At 41.2% G+C, this 18,484-nt stretch overlaps 1 protein-coding gene across 1 annotated transcript in view; it reads right to left on the minus strand.

Annotated features, from left to right (window-relative positions):
- LDLRAD3 (low density lipoprotein receptor class A domain containing 3) overlaps positions 1-18,484 on the minus strand; it is a gene marked incomplete at both ends in the record, with an annotated part of 99,810 nt that overhangs the window by 46,690 nt on the left and 34,636 nt on the right. Inside the window, one exon of the mRNA XM_084264231.1 lies at positions 1,983-2,108. Coding sequence (XP_084120357.1) covers positions 1,983-2,108 — 126 coding nt within the window. The remainder of the gene's footprint in view (positions 1-1,982; positions 2,109-18,484) is intronic.

Here is an 18,484-nt window from a genome sequence, read left to right on the forward strand (position 1 = left end):
ACTGGCTTCTTATTTTTTATTCTTGAGGGCTGCTTTTTAAAAAAATCTTTAAAAAACCCATAAAACTTTAAAACCTGCCACGCCTATAACCTGCAGTACATATAATAAACAATCCAGTCCTGGTTTTGGCTGGTATAAGTTAATTTTTTTCCTCATAGCTGGTCCAGTGCTGTGTTTTGGATTTAGTATGAAAATAATGTTGATAACACACTAATGTCTAATTGTTGGTTAAGTGTATACAATGCTGAACACATTTCAGCGTCCCAGGTCCTGCTAGTGAGGAGACACCAGCCTTCCCCAGGAGGTGTCCAAGGAGCTGGAGGGGGCACAGCCAGGATGGCTGAGCCCAGCTAGCCAAAGCTCTGTATCATGTAATGTTATGCTCCATATATAAACTGGGGATGACTTTGCCAGGGAGGGCTGTGGTTTGGGAACAAGGTGGGCATCAGTCAGCAGGTGGTGTGGGGAGCAACTGTGCTGAGCATCACTTGTTTTGTATATTCTTGCATTATTATTATTAAACCACAACAACTCCACCAGCTCCTTAAAAGCACCTTTAACAAACATGGTAAATCTTTGGTCTGAAATTGCTTCACACTTGCATAGCATATTGATTTTCCAGGTTACTTTAAGGGCCTACAGTGTTGTTCCTCTATATAAGCAAAACAGTGACCAGATACTTGGATATGCAGAAAATACCAAGTGTGTGCTTAAATAGCATGGAGAGACAGGGGAATTAGCTGGATGTTATCAGCAGCAGGAAGGTCCCATTGGAGCTACATACTGGAAGCTCATGAGAAATTACGTCATTCATAACTAGCTCCAGGAGCTGGTGTGTTTTCAGCTGAGACCTGCCACTTGTCACTCTACGGCCTCAACTTCTTTCTAGTTCACTTATAAAAGCATAACCCAAAGTCTTTCCCTAGCTTCACTTGCTCTGCAGAGGTGCTGTCTGTATCACAGTCCTCCCCGGCCCAAACCAGTTGCTTTAGCCCACAACAGATGGGACCTCAAGAGACATTCATGCTGGGTAAAGGGCACAACAACAAAGGCAAATCCTCCCAGAAACAAACAGTGATGGATCACTCTAAAGAACACCCTTTTTATTATCTTGAAAACTAGTGTCTGTTGTCCTCCTCCTGACCTTTAGAAGTCATTAAGAGGTAAAACTCAGTGCTCCAACAAGACAATGAGCAAGTATATGCTCCAAGCTTCCGCCTACAGACCCCATGCTTTTACCAGCTCCTGATGATAGCAACAGAGCTGTGGGATCGAATGTAACTTTCCCTTATGCTCTGATAGACCCCTGCTAGACCTACAGATGCAAACAGATCTGTGCAGCCACACACAGGGTGTTTAGTTCAAGTCAAGTAGTACTTCAGATAGTCTCTCTGCTGCAAGGTCCCTGCAAAATGCTGAGCAGCCGCTCAAGCGTGTGCACTGGCAGGCTTATCTAACTTTGAGAACATCCTTCTCCTTCCCAGAACCTGTTTCAGTAAACATCCTTTTATTTGCATTTTTGTTGTTTGAGAACACGTATAAACAATGAAATCTACATGTGCTGATGAACAAACATGTCATATTCTTTAATCACAAAAAAAAGCTAAACAATTTGGAGTCACAATTAATATTTGCCCAATTTTATTTACATTTAAGTACAGAGAACCTGTCCAAAGCAAACATGCAGTTTAAGTCTCCTTTCAACGCTGAAAAGGGGCTTGAAGTATCACAGAGGCATTATATACAAACCAAGACTGAGTTGGACCTTAAAAAACCCCCCACAACAACCAACCCAGAAAGCCCAGTAAAGGAAAAGAGAGATTAGCATTTAAAAAGTGAGAACACAAGGATCGTCTGTGTTGTAAACGGGTGGGAGCTATTTGACTCAGAAACTAAAGGCTAACGAATGCTTCCTTTCTAACAAGTATTAATTAGTTGAAAGAAAAAGAAGTGCCCTCACTTGCAAGCAGGCTCACACTTACTGCAGTTTTCCTCATCGCTGCCGTCGGGACAGTCCTCAAAGCCGTTGCACCGGAAGCGACCGATGATGCAGTGGATCCCGCTAGCACAGGGGAAGAACGTGGCACCGCATTTGGACTTGGCTTTGGCTGGGAGAGGAGACAAACAGAAGAGTGTAAAGGTGAAGGAAACAATTTACAAAAGTTAGAGCTGATACTTTTGTAGCAGTACAGGTTTAGGTACCCTAGGCAGCACTGGTGGTACTAATGACCATGGCTTCCAAGCGCCCTGTTGCCTGCTTTCCACTGCCATACTACTTCGATTTCACTTGCTTGGGCTGACTTTTTCCCAGTTTGTACAATTATCAGAATGACTGAAACTTAAAACAAGTCAAATGGCCTTTCCAAACAAATTTAAATTTCTCAATGCTTTGGAGTTACAAGCTTGTAAATTGGACAACCAGGTACTTCTACCTATCCCTTAAAGACCCAAGTGAATTTGACCAACTTAGAAACACTGAAGAAAAAATATTAAAATAGAGGACATACTTCACAAGAAACTCAAGAGCAACTATCTCCTCTTTGCATGGAAGCCTATTGTAAATGTCATTGCCCCCAGCAAAATTCCAGCAGTCAGACACCTAGACAGGTCCTCATGTGACAAATGACTCTTGGAAGCAAAAGTCAAGTTGGACTGGTTGTCCAACCACAGCTACCCAACCCGTAGCTGTACACCATGCTGAGTCCACAGATACTAAATAGCAGCAAATGTCTACATTTTGTGTACCACCAAGTTTCTCTTGCTTGCTCAGAGAAGCCAAACAGTGACGACCCCAAGGGACAGAGGTAATGAATGTGGCAGCAAGTTCACAGAATTTGGGATCTGGAAGCAAACTTGGGCAAACACAAGTGTACAAAGAGTAAGGCAACATCTGGAGGAGAGGAGGACTACAGACATGTCAAGCAAGTTAGCATCTTTATGAGAACAACACAAGAACTTCATTAAAGTATTTTTCAGGCTGTAAACATCAAACTCAAAAAGCAAATGCTATAACTAGTACTCCCTTTATTAAGTACATTTTATGTAAAATTGGGTGCAAAAAGAACATGAATTATATGAATTGCATCTCTTGCTATACTTCTCTCCATCATCCATTATACAGCTCTTCAGGATGTAAACTACATTTATGTCATAGTACCAGCACAGTTATTTCATATAATACTAAATATTAGCTACAGCATCAAAATGTGTTAAACAAATGATTACAGAATCTCATTATGATCTCAAGTGCTTCACATTTTTTACTTCACTGCACAGCAGCTCTTCACGGTAAGTACAGAACACTGCCTTAAGCTAGACTGATGCAGATGCTCCCACCACGATGCTCAAGGCAAACACCAGTTAAGTCTTGTGGTATCACCAGCTTAGATCAAAGCAATTCCCAAAGTAAAAAAAAAATAATTCAACGAGATGTGTGGTTAGACTTTTTTCTCTCCCTTTTGCTTTTTCAAATTAGCACATGCCATGATGGAGCACATCACAGGATGCTGAACTCTTCAGAAAACCAATCACTGCAGGAAAAGCACGCTGGTAACTGCAAGAAGGTGTGTACAGCGCGATGTGAACATGCGCATGCACAGACCACTGATGGGAGGACACCAGAAAAAGAGGCCAGCTCCATAACCTGTGGGGTCTTTAGATATTTCCTACTCCTACACCAAACGTACAAGATGCATTTACAACTCTCAGGTTTTGAGATGTGACAGATCTGCAGATCAGAGTGACAGTCAGTCTTTTTATGTAGCCATATGGCATATCAATACTCCAAGCTGTGCAGTTTTATAAAGTCAGGACAAGGTCAGGGACAACTGAAGTACAGACAAAAAACCCCTATACTTCAATAGGGACAAACAGCTTCGGTATTAATTTGGAAGGAATCTTCCAGGGTTAAAAAACTAAGTGCAGTTGTAGCAAAGCCTTCTTCCATTGCTTAGCAGAATGCATATAAACTGTCTTAAACCACAGCTGCAGTAACTCTCACTTGATTTAACATTGTCAAAAAGCAACGTCCTGCAGTTCCTACATGCTTTTCTTTATTTACACCAGTAGTTTTCAGTTAGGAAGATAAAGTATAAGGCAGGATGTATCACCAAAATCCCATATTCAACTACCACTCTTTCTGAAGAATAACCAAGGTCTGCCTGGGGGGAGCCATTACTTTTTGGAAAAACCTGGAAAACAGGTGATAAATTACCCTGAAGTAGCTGCCGACCACCCGCAATGGAAAACCCTCAACCAAGACATCCAAGACCCCTGCAATTCTTCACACAATTTCAAAGGGAAACCCTGTGTTACATGTTGAGGCACAGTGATGTCAGCTTAAGTAACTCAGTGACCACAAGGTATGATGCAGTACCACAGCCCAGACTTTAAACAAAAGCAGCAAAACAAACACCTCAGGAGCAAATTCCTAGACCATCACCAAAGCAAGAAGGCTGAAGTAACGTTTTACCAATATTCTATGTGCTAACCAGCAAGCCAAGCTGCTGCTTGGGAGCACGTGGTAATCACACACATCTGCAAAGAGGCGCCCAATGCTTCACGTTATGGTTTTTGCTGTTTCTCTCCCCAAAAGCTAACATATTTTCAAAATTGTGCAGTGCATTTACATTCCCCAGACCAAATGATTGCCTCTGGAAAACTTCCTTTTTTGAGATGTATTTTGAGCCAGAACAGTTCCTAAGAGAGAATAGGGAGAAGAAATAAGGAAAGGAGAACTCAACTGTGATTTTGTCCCTGTTGACATTTACTGGATCTCAGTTCTTCAAGCAGGTTTACTTCAGCCTGGGGTCTGGATACAGAGGCTATCAACTTTCTGGCAAATCCATATTTAGATATGTCCTTTGCCATCTCTGAAAATCCTGCCAAATTAAGGCTCCAAGGTGATTTACTTTAAGATTTCTAATATGGACCATCTACTATAGCGTTACTCTTCCAGACAGACTTCAAACTGAGAATTATGCAAACCTGAGCGTCTCGTCTTCTGAAGAGCAGATTTCATGTGCCAGCACCTTCCTGACCAGAACTACAAGCTGTGGTGAATGCTGTAGGAACTCCATTTCAGGTATGACACACATTACAGCAACCTCACCTGTCCTGGTCACCACAGTAAGAAGGCCTCAAGCACACCTGCTGCAGTACCTTGAGCTAGCTCAGTAAAATCATAAGCAGTATTTAAAGTTTGACAACATCAGGAAGAAACAAAATATGCTGGAACAACATTTTCTTTCCACACCTTTTTCTACATCCACACCTCTTCCTGTGTCCACACCTTGGGTGCTGTGTTCAGTGTTGGGCCCCTAACTACAAGAAGGACATTTAAGTGCTGGAGCATGTCCAGACAAGGGCAACGAAGCTAGTAAAGGGTCTGGAGCACAGGTATTCTGAGGAGCGGTTGAGGGAGCTGGGGGTGTTTAGCCTGGAGAAGAAGAGGCTGAGGGAGAAGACCTTAGCACTTTGCACAACTACCTGAAAGGAGGTTGTAGTGATGTGCGAGTTGGTCACTTCTCCTAAGTAACTAGCAATAGGACAAGAGGAAATGGTCTCAAGTTGCCTTAGGAAAGGTGTACATTGGATATTCGAAAAATTTATTCACTGAAAGGATAGTCAGGCATTGGAACAGCCTGCCCAGAGAGTTGGTGAAGTCACCATCCCTGGGAAGTATCCAAACAGCATGTAGATATGGCACTCCAGGACATGGTTTAGTTGGCATGGTGGTATTGGACTGACAGTTGGACTTGATGATCGATCTCAGAGGTCTTTTCCAATGTTAAAGATTCTATGATTCTGTGATATCCTCCTCCCCTAGAAACAGCAGCCAGAGATGAGAAAATTGTTTTAGAATAACTGTTTATCATAACAGCACTTACTAGTAGTCCCAGACCAAAACCAAACAACAAACTAAACATCTTCAAATTACCTCTAAGTTTCCCTTTTACGTAGTCTACTTTTTGTTGTTGGCTTTTCTGTAAGCTTGAAGGAAGGAAAAAACAACAAACCCAAATGTAAATTCTCCGTATTTCCAACAGGCACGATATATACACAAACCAATTGCAATCCAAACTTACATTTATATGTGATAAAATAGGATTTCGAATGCTATAGTGATTCAGTAGTCTCACAGCTAGTGGTTTACTAGACACAAATCTCACACAACGGAACTCATTTTTTCAAGTTCTAATTCAAGACACAAAATGCATTTCTCATACACTGTGCATAAATGCAGGAAAACTGAGAAACCAGTAATGGCATAGTCCAAGCCATGCCCCTGACTTGGAAGAACTCAACTAGGAAATTTCTGCTTTATTTTTAATTTGACATCCTCCTTGTTCTCTGGCACAGTTTTCCCAAGGTTTTCAAGCAAGTTCTTGCTCATGGAGCTCCTATGCAAAGTATAACCATTTCTGTCTGAGCAGAAACACACTTTCCCATTCTGCAATGATCTCTGGAGATCCCTTAATTTGAAAAGTACATCTATTTCCTGCAGGTCTTCAGCACCCTCACAAGTAACATACATATATGGATCACGACTGCCTATAACAGATTCTAGGTACATGCTGCACTTTACACAGTACTCCTGCAATTTCTACTCTCATTACATGGCTTACAAAAAAGGTTTCTTCTCCTTTGCTCATCATTGTGTCTTCTGATGCACAGATAGCAAGTTTTCAGGCAGATCTGTATGTGAAAATCTTTATGTTTATTTAACAGTAGCTACCTGTTCGGCTCCTTCAGTGACTGGAGCCTTGACAAGCTTTCAAGGACAGCATTATCTTTGCAAACTATATCCTCCTGTTACACTTGGCAGAAACAGGCTCAGGGTAATAAAAAATTACCAGGATATCAGGAAATGACAAGTGAAAAAGGACACAGATGTGTGGCTCTCATGATCTAGAGGAAGGGAAAGGTTTTTTTCTTTTTCCAAAGAACTGGCAAGTCTTCCTAAGCCCAGGTCTCCAAATCCTGAGAAACTGAGACCACACATCGGAGGGGAAGGGGTAAGGACTGACACTTGAAATACAGCAAGAAATTGAACTGTAACTTACAAAACTGTGTCTAAAGAAAGGCTACTCAAATAGCAGATCCAGCCTGGATGCAATTGCAGAAATACAGCAAATACAAAATCCACCACTGGTGGCAGGGAACTGATGGCTGCTGCATAAGCTTGCCAACCATTACTCTCAAGTGGGTTTGCTTAAGTTCAAGAAAACTATTTTGGCAGTTGTACGTGTGAGTGTGTGAAGTCACTCCTTATGCTATGCAGAAATCAATCCTCCCACCCCCTTCCTTCAAGGCTCTAAAAAAATTTGTATCTTCCCATCAGGACTGGTTGTATATTCCACCAAAGAAGTAACAGTTTGCAGGCATGGCTTTACAGCATTAACAGATGAAAAACTGCTATCTTGAGGGTAGCTAGTGTGAAACAGCACTATTTTTCAAGAAGTGTAATCAATTTCACAGAATCACAGAATCACAGAATCTTAGGGGTTGGAAGGGACCTCAAGAGATCATTGGGTCCAACCCCCCTGCCAAAGCAGGCTCCCTATCTCACATTACACAGATAGGCATCCAGACGAGACTTGAATATCTCCAGAGAAGGAGACTCCACCACCTCCCTGGGCAGCCTATTCCACTGCTCCGTCACCCTCACTGTGAAAAAGTTCTTCCGCATGTTGGTGCAGAACTTCCTATGCTCCAGCTTACAGCCATTGCCCCTAGTCCTGTCCCCACAGACCACTGAAAACGGGCTGGCCAATTCCCCCTGCATCCCAAGTCTAAGATATTTATAAACACTAATTAGGTCCCCCCTAAGCCTTCTTTTCTCCAGGCTGAACAGACCCAGCTTATTTCTCAGCACAGATGAACAACAGCAGGGAAGAAAAAAGGCAGATTTGGCATATAACATGTAAAACCTTGTACTGTAATGTATATAGATACACCCTTGTATAAAAGCAGTTCTGACACTCTTGACTCGGCTACAAGGACTTAAAACAGAACTAAAAGGTTACAATAGATCCCCTATGCACAGGTCATTTTTCTTTCCACAGATAGAGCACCAAAGACATTAAATGTCTTCCCTAATTACCAGTGAGAGCAGTTGTGGTCTACAGATTTGACAAATACAGCCAGGACAAGATGGCATGGCCCAACTTCTTGGGGGGGGAAAAAACCAACCTGTCATATGAAACTAAGTAGATACTAAACTACTGTTTAGATACCACAGTAAAATTTTAGAGTTGTGCCCCACTATGACACAATGCTTCAAGAGAGGACATTATACATTTATAACAGGTTAAATTTATCTTACAGAAGTCAGTGCACAGTCCTGCTAACAAAACTTCAGGGAAGAAACTTTCTGACAGAGTCCTTACCCTTGAGCCAGCTAGCTAGTCCACACCTCCAGCATGTCACACCTCGTCACTGCTTACTCTGTCCAACAGAATCAAGGAGAGCACACAACAGGCACCTCTTGCATGATGCTGCCTCTAGGACAGGCACATTTCCTTCTTTTAACTCTACAAGCATTTCTATTTTGAAACGTTTCTCAGTTATTTTGCAATGTGGAGTGAGGGAAACAGGGTGTGGCAGCCTGGCAGCAGGCATTTTGTGACAACCTGCAGCTAGAAGTTAACTGCACTGTATTTAAGCATCAGCATCTCTGAATGCCAGTAGTTGCCTTAGAACCCCCCAGGTAGCAATCAGGCAAAATAACTTTATGCTGCTCCACACCCACATACCTCAATCCAACAACAGATGATGATTTATTCAGCTAATCAAAACTTGATTACTTGCATGCAACAACAGGTTTTACCTTCTATTCACAAAGAAAAGAAGGTTCAATTTTACTACACTACGTAACACAAGCAGTATGGCACCAGGATATGATCCCTTTCACGCCAAGAACTGATGTAAGTACTGACCCAGTTAATACAGTTATTTTGGCTTAGTTAATTGCTGTTTGGACCCTACAGTACTTTTTATCTAGTTGCAGGTGGGAAAGCCAGCACTACCTGCAGTCATTCAGCTGCTTCAGCACAGAGGGCAAAGGCATCCTTTGTTGGCTCACAGAGCTCCTACACAACCATCTTGCAGAACATCACGGCCATGTTTCACTCTTTCTCCTTGCTTTTTCCAATCTAGAAAGAAACCTAGCACCAGAGTACTATTCCCAGGATAAAATCCACCCAACATTCTACTACACCAGAAGTTCTCCAATTCCAGACAAAACAACTATTTAACTTACTGAGTTTTGATGCAAAACAGAGTCAACTTTAAAGCATTCTCCACACCTACAAAAAGCCCTTGGGTCACTCTTATCTTTGCTCCCTGTTTAAACACTCAGGTTAAAGGGTTGCTAAAAACCACTAATGTAAACTCAGAGAAAATAAGCTGGAAATCAGCTTTCTTAAAAAAAAAATGCTGCCTTTAAAAGTAGTGAAGTTAGGCCCATAGGAAACATCAGAGACTGCCTCCAGCATAGTAACCTATGCCTCACTTACGTGGGCAATATTTACACTATAGTTTACAGTAAGAGAGAAAGGTCAGTGCTGAAGTAAAAAAAGCCTGCTGCAGCTATGAAGAGTAAACTGCTTCCTTTGAAAAGGGGAAAAAAGAGAAAGTTGGACTGCTATGGGTCAGTGGCCTTTACTTCTTGTCAGACAGAAAGCCCTTAAAGTAATCTTCCAGAGGCTAGAAGTCTGTACATTTCAGTCCTTCAAAATCATTACAAAGCAGGAGAGGTGACAGAAGAAAGCACAAACAAAAAGCTTGTTTTTCAGATGTTCATTAAAGCAATTTCTCACTAAAAGAAGTGTTTAGATTTTAGCTACTCTTCATTAAACAACTTGAACAATAATATCATAGGAAAGTACAAACTCTAAATCAGCTGTTATACCATACAAGTTAAGCACAACTTCAGAGTTACTCAGGATGCATACAGGCAGGACAGAATGCTGCCCTTGCAGGGATAACCCTCCTCAGAGAACAACAGTGTTCCTGATGGGCTACGATCCCTCAACGCCATCCTGGGCTGTAGCTACCTGATCATTTTATTTCAACTGTGCCACTGACTCCATCCAACTGTTAAAGTTGTCTTAATTCCAAGTTCTAAATTGGGCTATTTACTGACCCCCATCTAGAGAAGACCATCAACAGGATTAAACAATTAGCACCACAAACCTTCTTGATCCCGCTTGCATAAAAAGCGATCACATGTAAGTAGTTATAGCACCAGTTCTTATGTGTAAAGTTCTGTAGTGAAGCTTCAAATGAAACATGATCACTTAATTATAAATCTTATCATAACTACTAAGCAGTTGGTCCCTTAATCATGGGCGAAAACAAGAGCTAATTCCAGTTTCACATATTCCAAGTTTGAGAACGATCTGAGTTACTGTCAAAAATCAGCAGCTGGCTTACAGCATCTTCCCAATTAACGTAGACACTCATTTCATGCACTATTTAATATTCAGCTTTGCTTAAGATTTCTGATGTTTGTCTACTGCAACTAGTATTCTGGGTCAACCAGGAGACAGCAGGAAGCAGTGAGAAAAAAACAGGGGCCATTAGTGATTATGAGTTGTGAACAGAAGTCCAGAGGTCTTCCAATAGGTATGTATGTACAACTACAACACACACAACTATTTTTATAGAGGAATTCCTATCTTTCTGCTATATTTTCTAGTTAGTTTCATTAGCCTTTTTCTAAAGAACACATTTTTACACAAATTATTATCAGATTATAAATAAGAAGAATGGGACCACTAAAGGTTCTTTTTGTACAGTTCTGTAAGATTGTGTGTTTGCACAACACACAGAAACCTGGGATCCTAGAACACAACAATCTTTAACATAAATACAAAAGACCTACTTTGACCACAACTTCTTATTGCCATGGTCCTTCCAGAGTGCTAGCTCTGGTTAAATGTTTCTCTTTTCCTCAGTCCTGGCCCTTTTCTCCTTCCATATATTAACACCACCCCATGCCATAATTAGTCAAAAAAAAAAAAAGCCTACTTTAGATTTCCTTACAGACTTGTGGTTTCTCTGTAGACATTTAAAATGCACTAGATGGAGATGTAGTGTAAGGTAGGGCATCACAAAGGTAGACTATTAGCCCTGTTTATAGGGAAAGCTAAATTCCCCAATCAATCATACTCATACAATAAATAAACTACAAGCCTCACACTTGTACCATTTCACACAGATTTTAGAAGGAATACATAGTTTAAAGTATCCAAGTTGTTGTAATTATACTAGTTATTTCAACATATTGCTTTCATATTTATCTCTGTGCTTTTATCTTGTTCCTTGGGCCTCTACTATCCTCCTTCATTCTCCTGGGGTTTCAGAGCACATTAAATCAGTCTTTGACAGCTAGCTCCCAGCTCAGTTATGTGTATCAACCATCCAGCTGTCTTTGGGCACATCCATTTGCAGCAGAAGCTTATCACCATCTCCAGAACTACACACAATGACTAAAGTTCACAGCCACCTAAGCTTCTGATGAGTGCCATGAGCCATGTCACAGCCACTTCAAACCTCCCCAAGGAGTGAATATGGATTTGAAGAGTACAAGGTCAGCTCTAATACTTTTGAATTATAGTAGAATAATCATACAAAAAAAATATCCTCTAATGTAACAAAGTGATTTACTTGTTTTTTTAAAAGACAGGATGCTGAAACACTTAGCTGCAAGTATTCATTACTTGCTTATTTATCTTTTCCAAATCCTGGTGAGCTTTGATACAATACATACTTCACAGCTATTTAGCTCCCACTACTCTAAGCTCTTAGCTAACAAGAAAGAAGCCAAACATCAGAAACCAGCACTGGAAACTTCTCAAAGCTGAAGTACAACAGATAAAATTACTTCACCTTTACACATGATGGGACAGTCCAAAAAAAAATCTGAACATGTGTACAGAAAATATCACCCTGCCCCTCACCTTCTACAGCATTAGCCTTAGTTAAGACCAGGCTTTAACTGATGCTTTAAGGATAATTTTTTTGGCCAACAATATATTAAATAACTCAGAGTCAGTAGTCTTTACAGATGGATAGGATTAGTCCTACCAGGGTCTTGGCCCACTACTGTAATTCCAGGTCTCAGATGGTCCAGACAATCCCTAGAGTTTACTGATGTTACTTCTGAACTGGGCAGACATTTCTTATTAACAAAACGCTGCATCTCATTCTTCAGTTCACTGAGCTCTGCTTACTGAGCCTAAAGCCTAGCATTTAAAAGGAGAGTGGCCAGAGTTATTTTGTGCCCTTTGTTCCTGTACAGGAAAGCCATTCATTAGTCTGACTCTGCTGAGTGGCTAAACCCAAGCAAAATATCTTCAGATGTAATAATTGTACTATCACAATAAGCAGTCATTAAATAGTTTACAGAGTCCACAGAACTCATTATGTGCATGAGACTTTTTCTCTATGTCTTTTAAAGTGGCTACTAGAATTTAGCAGTATGGAAGTCATGAATCTGATGAATTCACAGCAAAGCATAAGGAAAGGAGAGGACAAACACCCAAACCCAGACTGTCACCAGAATTATCTGGACTGGTAGTAATAACCATTTGTGAGGAAATTTTGTATTGTGCCTCCATTTTAATTTTGGGACTTAAAAAGGGAAGAGTATGGGTGTGCTTTACTATAAATCTTTACATATGCCTTACTGTAACTCCAGTTTCTGATCATCTTGTTGGGCAGATCCTAAGCACGCTCCTGATAGAGTGAAAACTCCATGGAAATTTTTATTCATTTATTTTTTAAAGCAGTAAACAGCAACAAATCTAAAGGCCTTCTGCTGAAATCTACCCCACATCAAAGAGTGCAGGACAAGGCAGTCTGACAGTCCCCATCTGAGGCTTCCACGCACATGGTTTGTTTGAAGCTGGTGCAGTCCCCAAGTCGATCCTCCTCCTTCCTACTGCAGCTGCACCAAGCAATCTAGGAGTTCTTGAGCCCAAGAGCTTCTCCAATGACAGCAATTTCCTCAGCTTTGAAACTTTGGTTTCAGTGGGTTTTTTGCTTTTTAAAATTATTTCCACCCCTCTGATGCTGTGAAGCTTTTAATACATCCAGTTACTCAAAAACTACTTCTTTTGTAGAAACTGGATATAATTAAGTCAGTCAAAATGTATCTGAAGTAACAGTCTGAATACAAAAATCTAACCAACGTGCTTTTGTTCTTTAAGAGATTAAGTTTCCCAACTGAAAGGTTTAGAGTACAGGAAAAGAGTCTTCACATAATGTAGGAAACTCAGACTGCTAATTGCAGAGTGTGGGTTTCATTTAGCATTCTGGTGAATAGACTCTTTATATTACTCATCCACAACTGTGTGTAGTTGTTTATTACGAATACTTATCCGCAGACTCTCCATTTCTGAACATATAGAGAGCAGTAAAACCGGTTTGCAAGTGAACACAAGAGGGAGCAGTAAACATTTGTCTAGTAGTCAGTTTTTAAACTTGAGATGGAATAATAAGGTATAGGAAACCTTGGGGAAACTTAAAAATTATCATCATCATGGGCTGTGTTTTCAAAATAAAATATACTACTAATCCAGTCGAATTCCCCACCAGTGCAGGGCGGATGAAAAGTAAGAGGAAGTGTGCAGATAAAAACACTTTGAATTTCCCACCCCCTCACTCCACCTCCTGGTGACACCAGAAGATTTTTTAAATCTTCTCAGGCTACAAAGCATTTATAGAAAACACTGTGTTCATTTCGATAGATTTCATGGAACTGATAGTATACCAAACACAGAAAAGATAGACCAGAATGGAATATGAAAAAATAGAGTATTTTTATTGTATATAAACACACAGTCCAAACTCTACAGGGTAAAACCAAGAACATGGTTAAGAGATAGAAAAAAGATTAAATCAAGAGCTAAGATGCCAACACATCAGCAAAGAACAATTACAGCACTCTCAAATATTATTCTGCTAACCTACCAAAACCAACAGAAGCATGGTCCCAGCCATAAAGACACAGATAGAAAACACTCCGAACTATGCTTTATTAAAACTCCCCCAAACACTTTAAGGAATTTGACATGAAAAGAAAATTTAAGTTTCCTCAGACCTCATCTTTGTACTACTGCATGTAGCCTACCAGATCTAGAAGTTCCTAGAGTACCTGTCATCAGGACCCTGGCTTCAGTATGGGTCCCAACGGCTTTAGTTCCCTAATAAAGAAACAGAAAGGCTCCCACCCGATCTGCTGGATGCCTGGATTAAATTGGTTTCTCAAGTACGAGTCACAGCCTTCAAGGCTATGAGAGTTAGCCTGTTGGTGCAGGACTCCAGAAAAGCTTCACTCACCAGACCATGCAGAGTGCAACCCACAACTGCAGTGTCCCTGCAAACACATGTGTCTCAGGCAGGAGACAAGGCTAGCCTTTAACACAGGACTGCTTGGCAGGTGGCTTCAGTACCTGCCTGGGGAATGCTAGTTAAAATTGATCATTTTCATGCAGCACTTCATTTAATGATGATGTTCTCCCCCATGGAGAAGACTTGCACATAAAGACTGTCTGAAGGACAATCTGAGCAAAGCCTGATGAAGACGGATTGCTGCTGACAAAATGAGCTTTTTACTACTGCAGTTCCAGATGTTCCTACAGAGACCAGCTCTCACTAGCCCTCACAGAGGTGTATTGGCAGCACATTCTTACGATCACAGATGATGGCCTGTTGTTCAGACATAGAACGCATTGGGTTGGAAGGGATCTTTAAAGGTCATCTAGTCCACTCCTCCTGCAGTAAGTGGGGACATCTTTAACTAGTTCATGTTGCTCAGAGCTTCATCAAGCCTGACCTTGAATGTGTCCAGGGATGCTCTACATGCTTCCATTGCACAGCCTTTAGCACTGACTCTAAAACCTGTTTTACCTTTGAGTGAGCAACTGTGGCAACTGGAAACAGAAATATGTCAGAACCAGAAGTTTCTAACACAAGAACACATCACCCCAAGGCTATTCTTGTGTAGGATTTTTTTTCTAGCCCACAGCCTACATTCTTTAGCCCTTGGACTAACACAGCTAGTCACTGTATTCACCGTGTGCCACTATTTGCTCACAGCTGAACACTAACTTGGCATGTAAGAAACAGCTCTTGGAAGAGCTACGAATAAAAATCTGGACTGCTGGGTATTTGGTATGACCCTAATTCTGGCGGCTGTCATGCCAGGCACTTAGCAGGGATGATGTGCCATGCTCTGAGTCTGCACCATCTGCTGCTCCTTAGCTGACAAAGGCAGCAACATGCCATCCCTCCACTAGCTGCTGCTCATTAGCTGACAAAAGCTGTTTTCAGTGTTCACATTGTTCTTTCTGTAATAATCTAATACAAAGACGTACAAAGAGCAAAGAAAAGACGAAACAAAGATGACAGAATAAATTATAAGCTTAACTAAGAACATTAGTACAGTCTTAAATCTCAAGGAGAGAATCCTTCCATCAGTGGGATGCAGGTCTGAGTCCCAAAGGAATACATCAGAAGGTATAAAGGTCAGCACTAAAGATGATCCATTTACCTCAAAATGCAAGCATACGTTTCTCAGTTCTTTCCATTCAGGGTCTTTGTTCTGTGCTATTTTGGATCTTCCCTATCTGATAATGGAGAACAGAGCAGCTGACAGTGGGCATCTCCCACCTCACCCAGTGCAAGCACTAACCCTAGGTATGTGTGTGTGCGGGTATGTGTACATGCATATGTCTGGTATACAACCAGAGCAGCATTTCAGAGCTACACAATCAACACCTCTGAACTCCACAGGAAAGTCCTGTTGATAAAGAATCTGCATTTGTCAAAAGGAGCCTCAGTTTCCATTATAAATCATCTACACAGCTAAAAAGTAGTAGTTAAAAGCCCACTAACATTGAAAGAAACCTGCATGGCACAGCAGACTACACAGGCTGATGAGCAACTCAACAGACAAGAACCAGCAGAGCCAGGGAGTGAAGCACACAAGGGTTCTGCATTTTGGGATGTGCACTGATGATGGCAGATTACTCAAACTATATGAAACTGAAAACGCTCACAAAACATTTATGTTGCTATGGTCAATTAAATCTTTTTCAAGCTCAATTAGTGGCTTGGAGGAAAAGCCAAAGAGATACTTCACTTCAAGGAAAAACAGTTCTTGTTTATGATAAAGAGAAGTCACTGTCTCAGCTTATTCCCTCCTCCTTAACACTCCTCCCCAGATAAAGTTTTTCTGACATCACGTCACGACAGCAAAAGGCAAGAGTACAAGAAATGTTCTGTGCATTGAACAGGATACAGGTAGTATTCCTTCCCAGTTTAACACTGGAAGTGCTAGGCTTTAACATGGGAAGTGTTAAACTGATCGCAAGTGTTAAATGGATCACAGCCAGGAAGCAAGAAAAAGCCCATAAGCAAAGTGACTGGTTAACAGAGATGGTCCTGCAAAACAGGGAACAGAAAAGGGGCAAAAGGAAGAGAGGGAAAGATAAAACAGGAATTGACAAGGTGCAGGTAATTCTGGTTTACATATTATTTCCTCCTCACACCCAGATCAGCACTTTTCACTTGCTGGCCACAGAAAATAAGAAACAGACCATGAGGTTTAAATTTTCCTGTTCGAACGGGGACAAATATGAGGAGATGCTACAGCAACAGAATTGATAAAATATTCCTTGACATCCACGCTCAACCATGAGGCAATCCAAAAGAGAAAGACTGTTGCCCATAATCACACACACGTGCATGAAACACCCAAATCCAGCATACTTGTCTTTACAGAAATACCACTTGGCAGTAACAAGTTAATCCTGCAACCAAACTCCTATTCACACACAAGAACTTTAAAACAAGGTTAAATTTTTTTCGATGTGAACTAGTTAGCCTATGAGGAATCACAGACAAAGCAGCTTAAAGCGTGGCTGAGAGTAGTAACACACTGGGAACTCAGCCATCTCACGCTGCTAATGCAACTCCTACAGCTTTGTCTTCATTATCAATAGCTCAGCTAACGCAAAGCAGCATCACAGCAGAAAACAAAGGATTTTGCTGCAGGTAGGGTCCTATTCTGACAGGGGAACAGGAACAAAGCTCAGTGTAAAATTATTTTAAAAATAGAAAAATTTATACCTATATTTATACACACGTGCTCCAACCCTTGTGATGCTAGCATAGCACCTTAAATACGGCTGTCCTCCCGGGAGTTGCCTGACAAAAGTAACAGAACACACTCTGGCACAATGACAAAACCAGACATGATGCACACACACTTTGAATGTCAACTGTTGTTACTTTCTAGATGCTGTTTCTGCAGTCAAAAACAATTCCTGGGCTTCTGTGGTCCCTCCGCACTCACTGAAGCCTGGGATTCAGTGTTAATTGTGCTGCACATCTTTCACAATTGTTTGGTTCTGTTTCTATGTCATCACTGGAAACTGATCGGGTACCAGGAAAAAAATAAATTCCCAGTGGGCATTCCCAAAACCCTGGAACAGGTGCCCAGTGGGGCTGTGGACTCTCCATCCTTGTACCTATGCAAAACTTGACCTGAGCAACCCCGATAAAAGTTAGTCCTGCTCTGAACAGGCAGCTGGACCAAACGACCTCTGCAATCCTTTCCAGCCTCAATTTAGGAGCCTATTTTTACAGATTGACACAAGCTGTAGACAAAAGAAGAGATTTTTCTTCTTCTTTGCCCTGCTCAGACAAGATTCTAGGGCTGACTTTCAATGCCTTAACTCTGCCTCAAACACCAGATCTGGATTGTATAAACCCATCCAAATTTTGATTACTTTCTGATGTAATCTGAGGGTACACCATAAGAATGGGACCGTTTTCAAATTTCATCAAAAAAGCAAACCAAACTTTTTTAGCTACACACACTGTATGTATATATCCACACATATTAAGTGACTGAATTGTCCCTCTGAAGATATCAGCAAGGCCAGGTGCTTAGCAGGATTCAAATGGGGATGTTTCATGCATTAGAAGGATCATCCATCCTTGAGACCATAAACCAACCCCGTGAATTCAGACATAAGCCAACAACTAATAATGCAAATTCCTTCCAGCCTTCTTACTAATGCTGTAATTTTCCCTCCCAGTGCCTCCTCTCACAACCCATGTCTTTGCCATGGTGCACTGACTGTAGCTACACAGAGTGGTGGTTTATTAGACATGCTTCTTGGGGCAGCACGCACAGAGTTTAAAACTGCCTACTAGAATGGAGAGGATGGGGATGCAGAGCAGGCAGCCTGAAGCTCTCTGGATGGATTACAGAACCTTGTTTGCATGAATATTAATTTTTGTTTGGATATTGAAATGAGCACTATCTCCATTCTGCTTTGGCTTATCTGACCTGTTAACAGCAGGCCAGCACTGGATATGAAACCCTTGCTCTCCCTGTTGCCTCTTTTCCATGCTAATTTTACATTTATGAATGTCTAATTATCTCCATTAATTTGTGCAGGAT

The sequence above is a fragment of the Gallinula chloropus genome (assembly GCF_964237585.1).
Source record: "Gallinula chloropus genome assembly, chromosome: 4".
Taxonomy (NCBI): Eukaryota; Metazoa; Chordata; class Aves; order Gruiformes; family Rallidae; genus Gallinula; species Gallinula chloropus.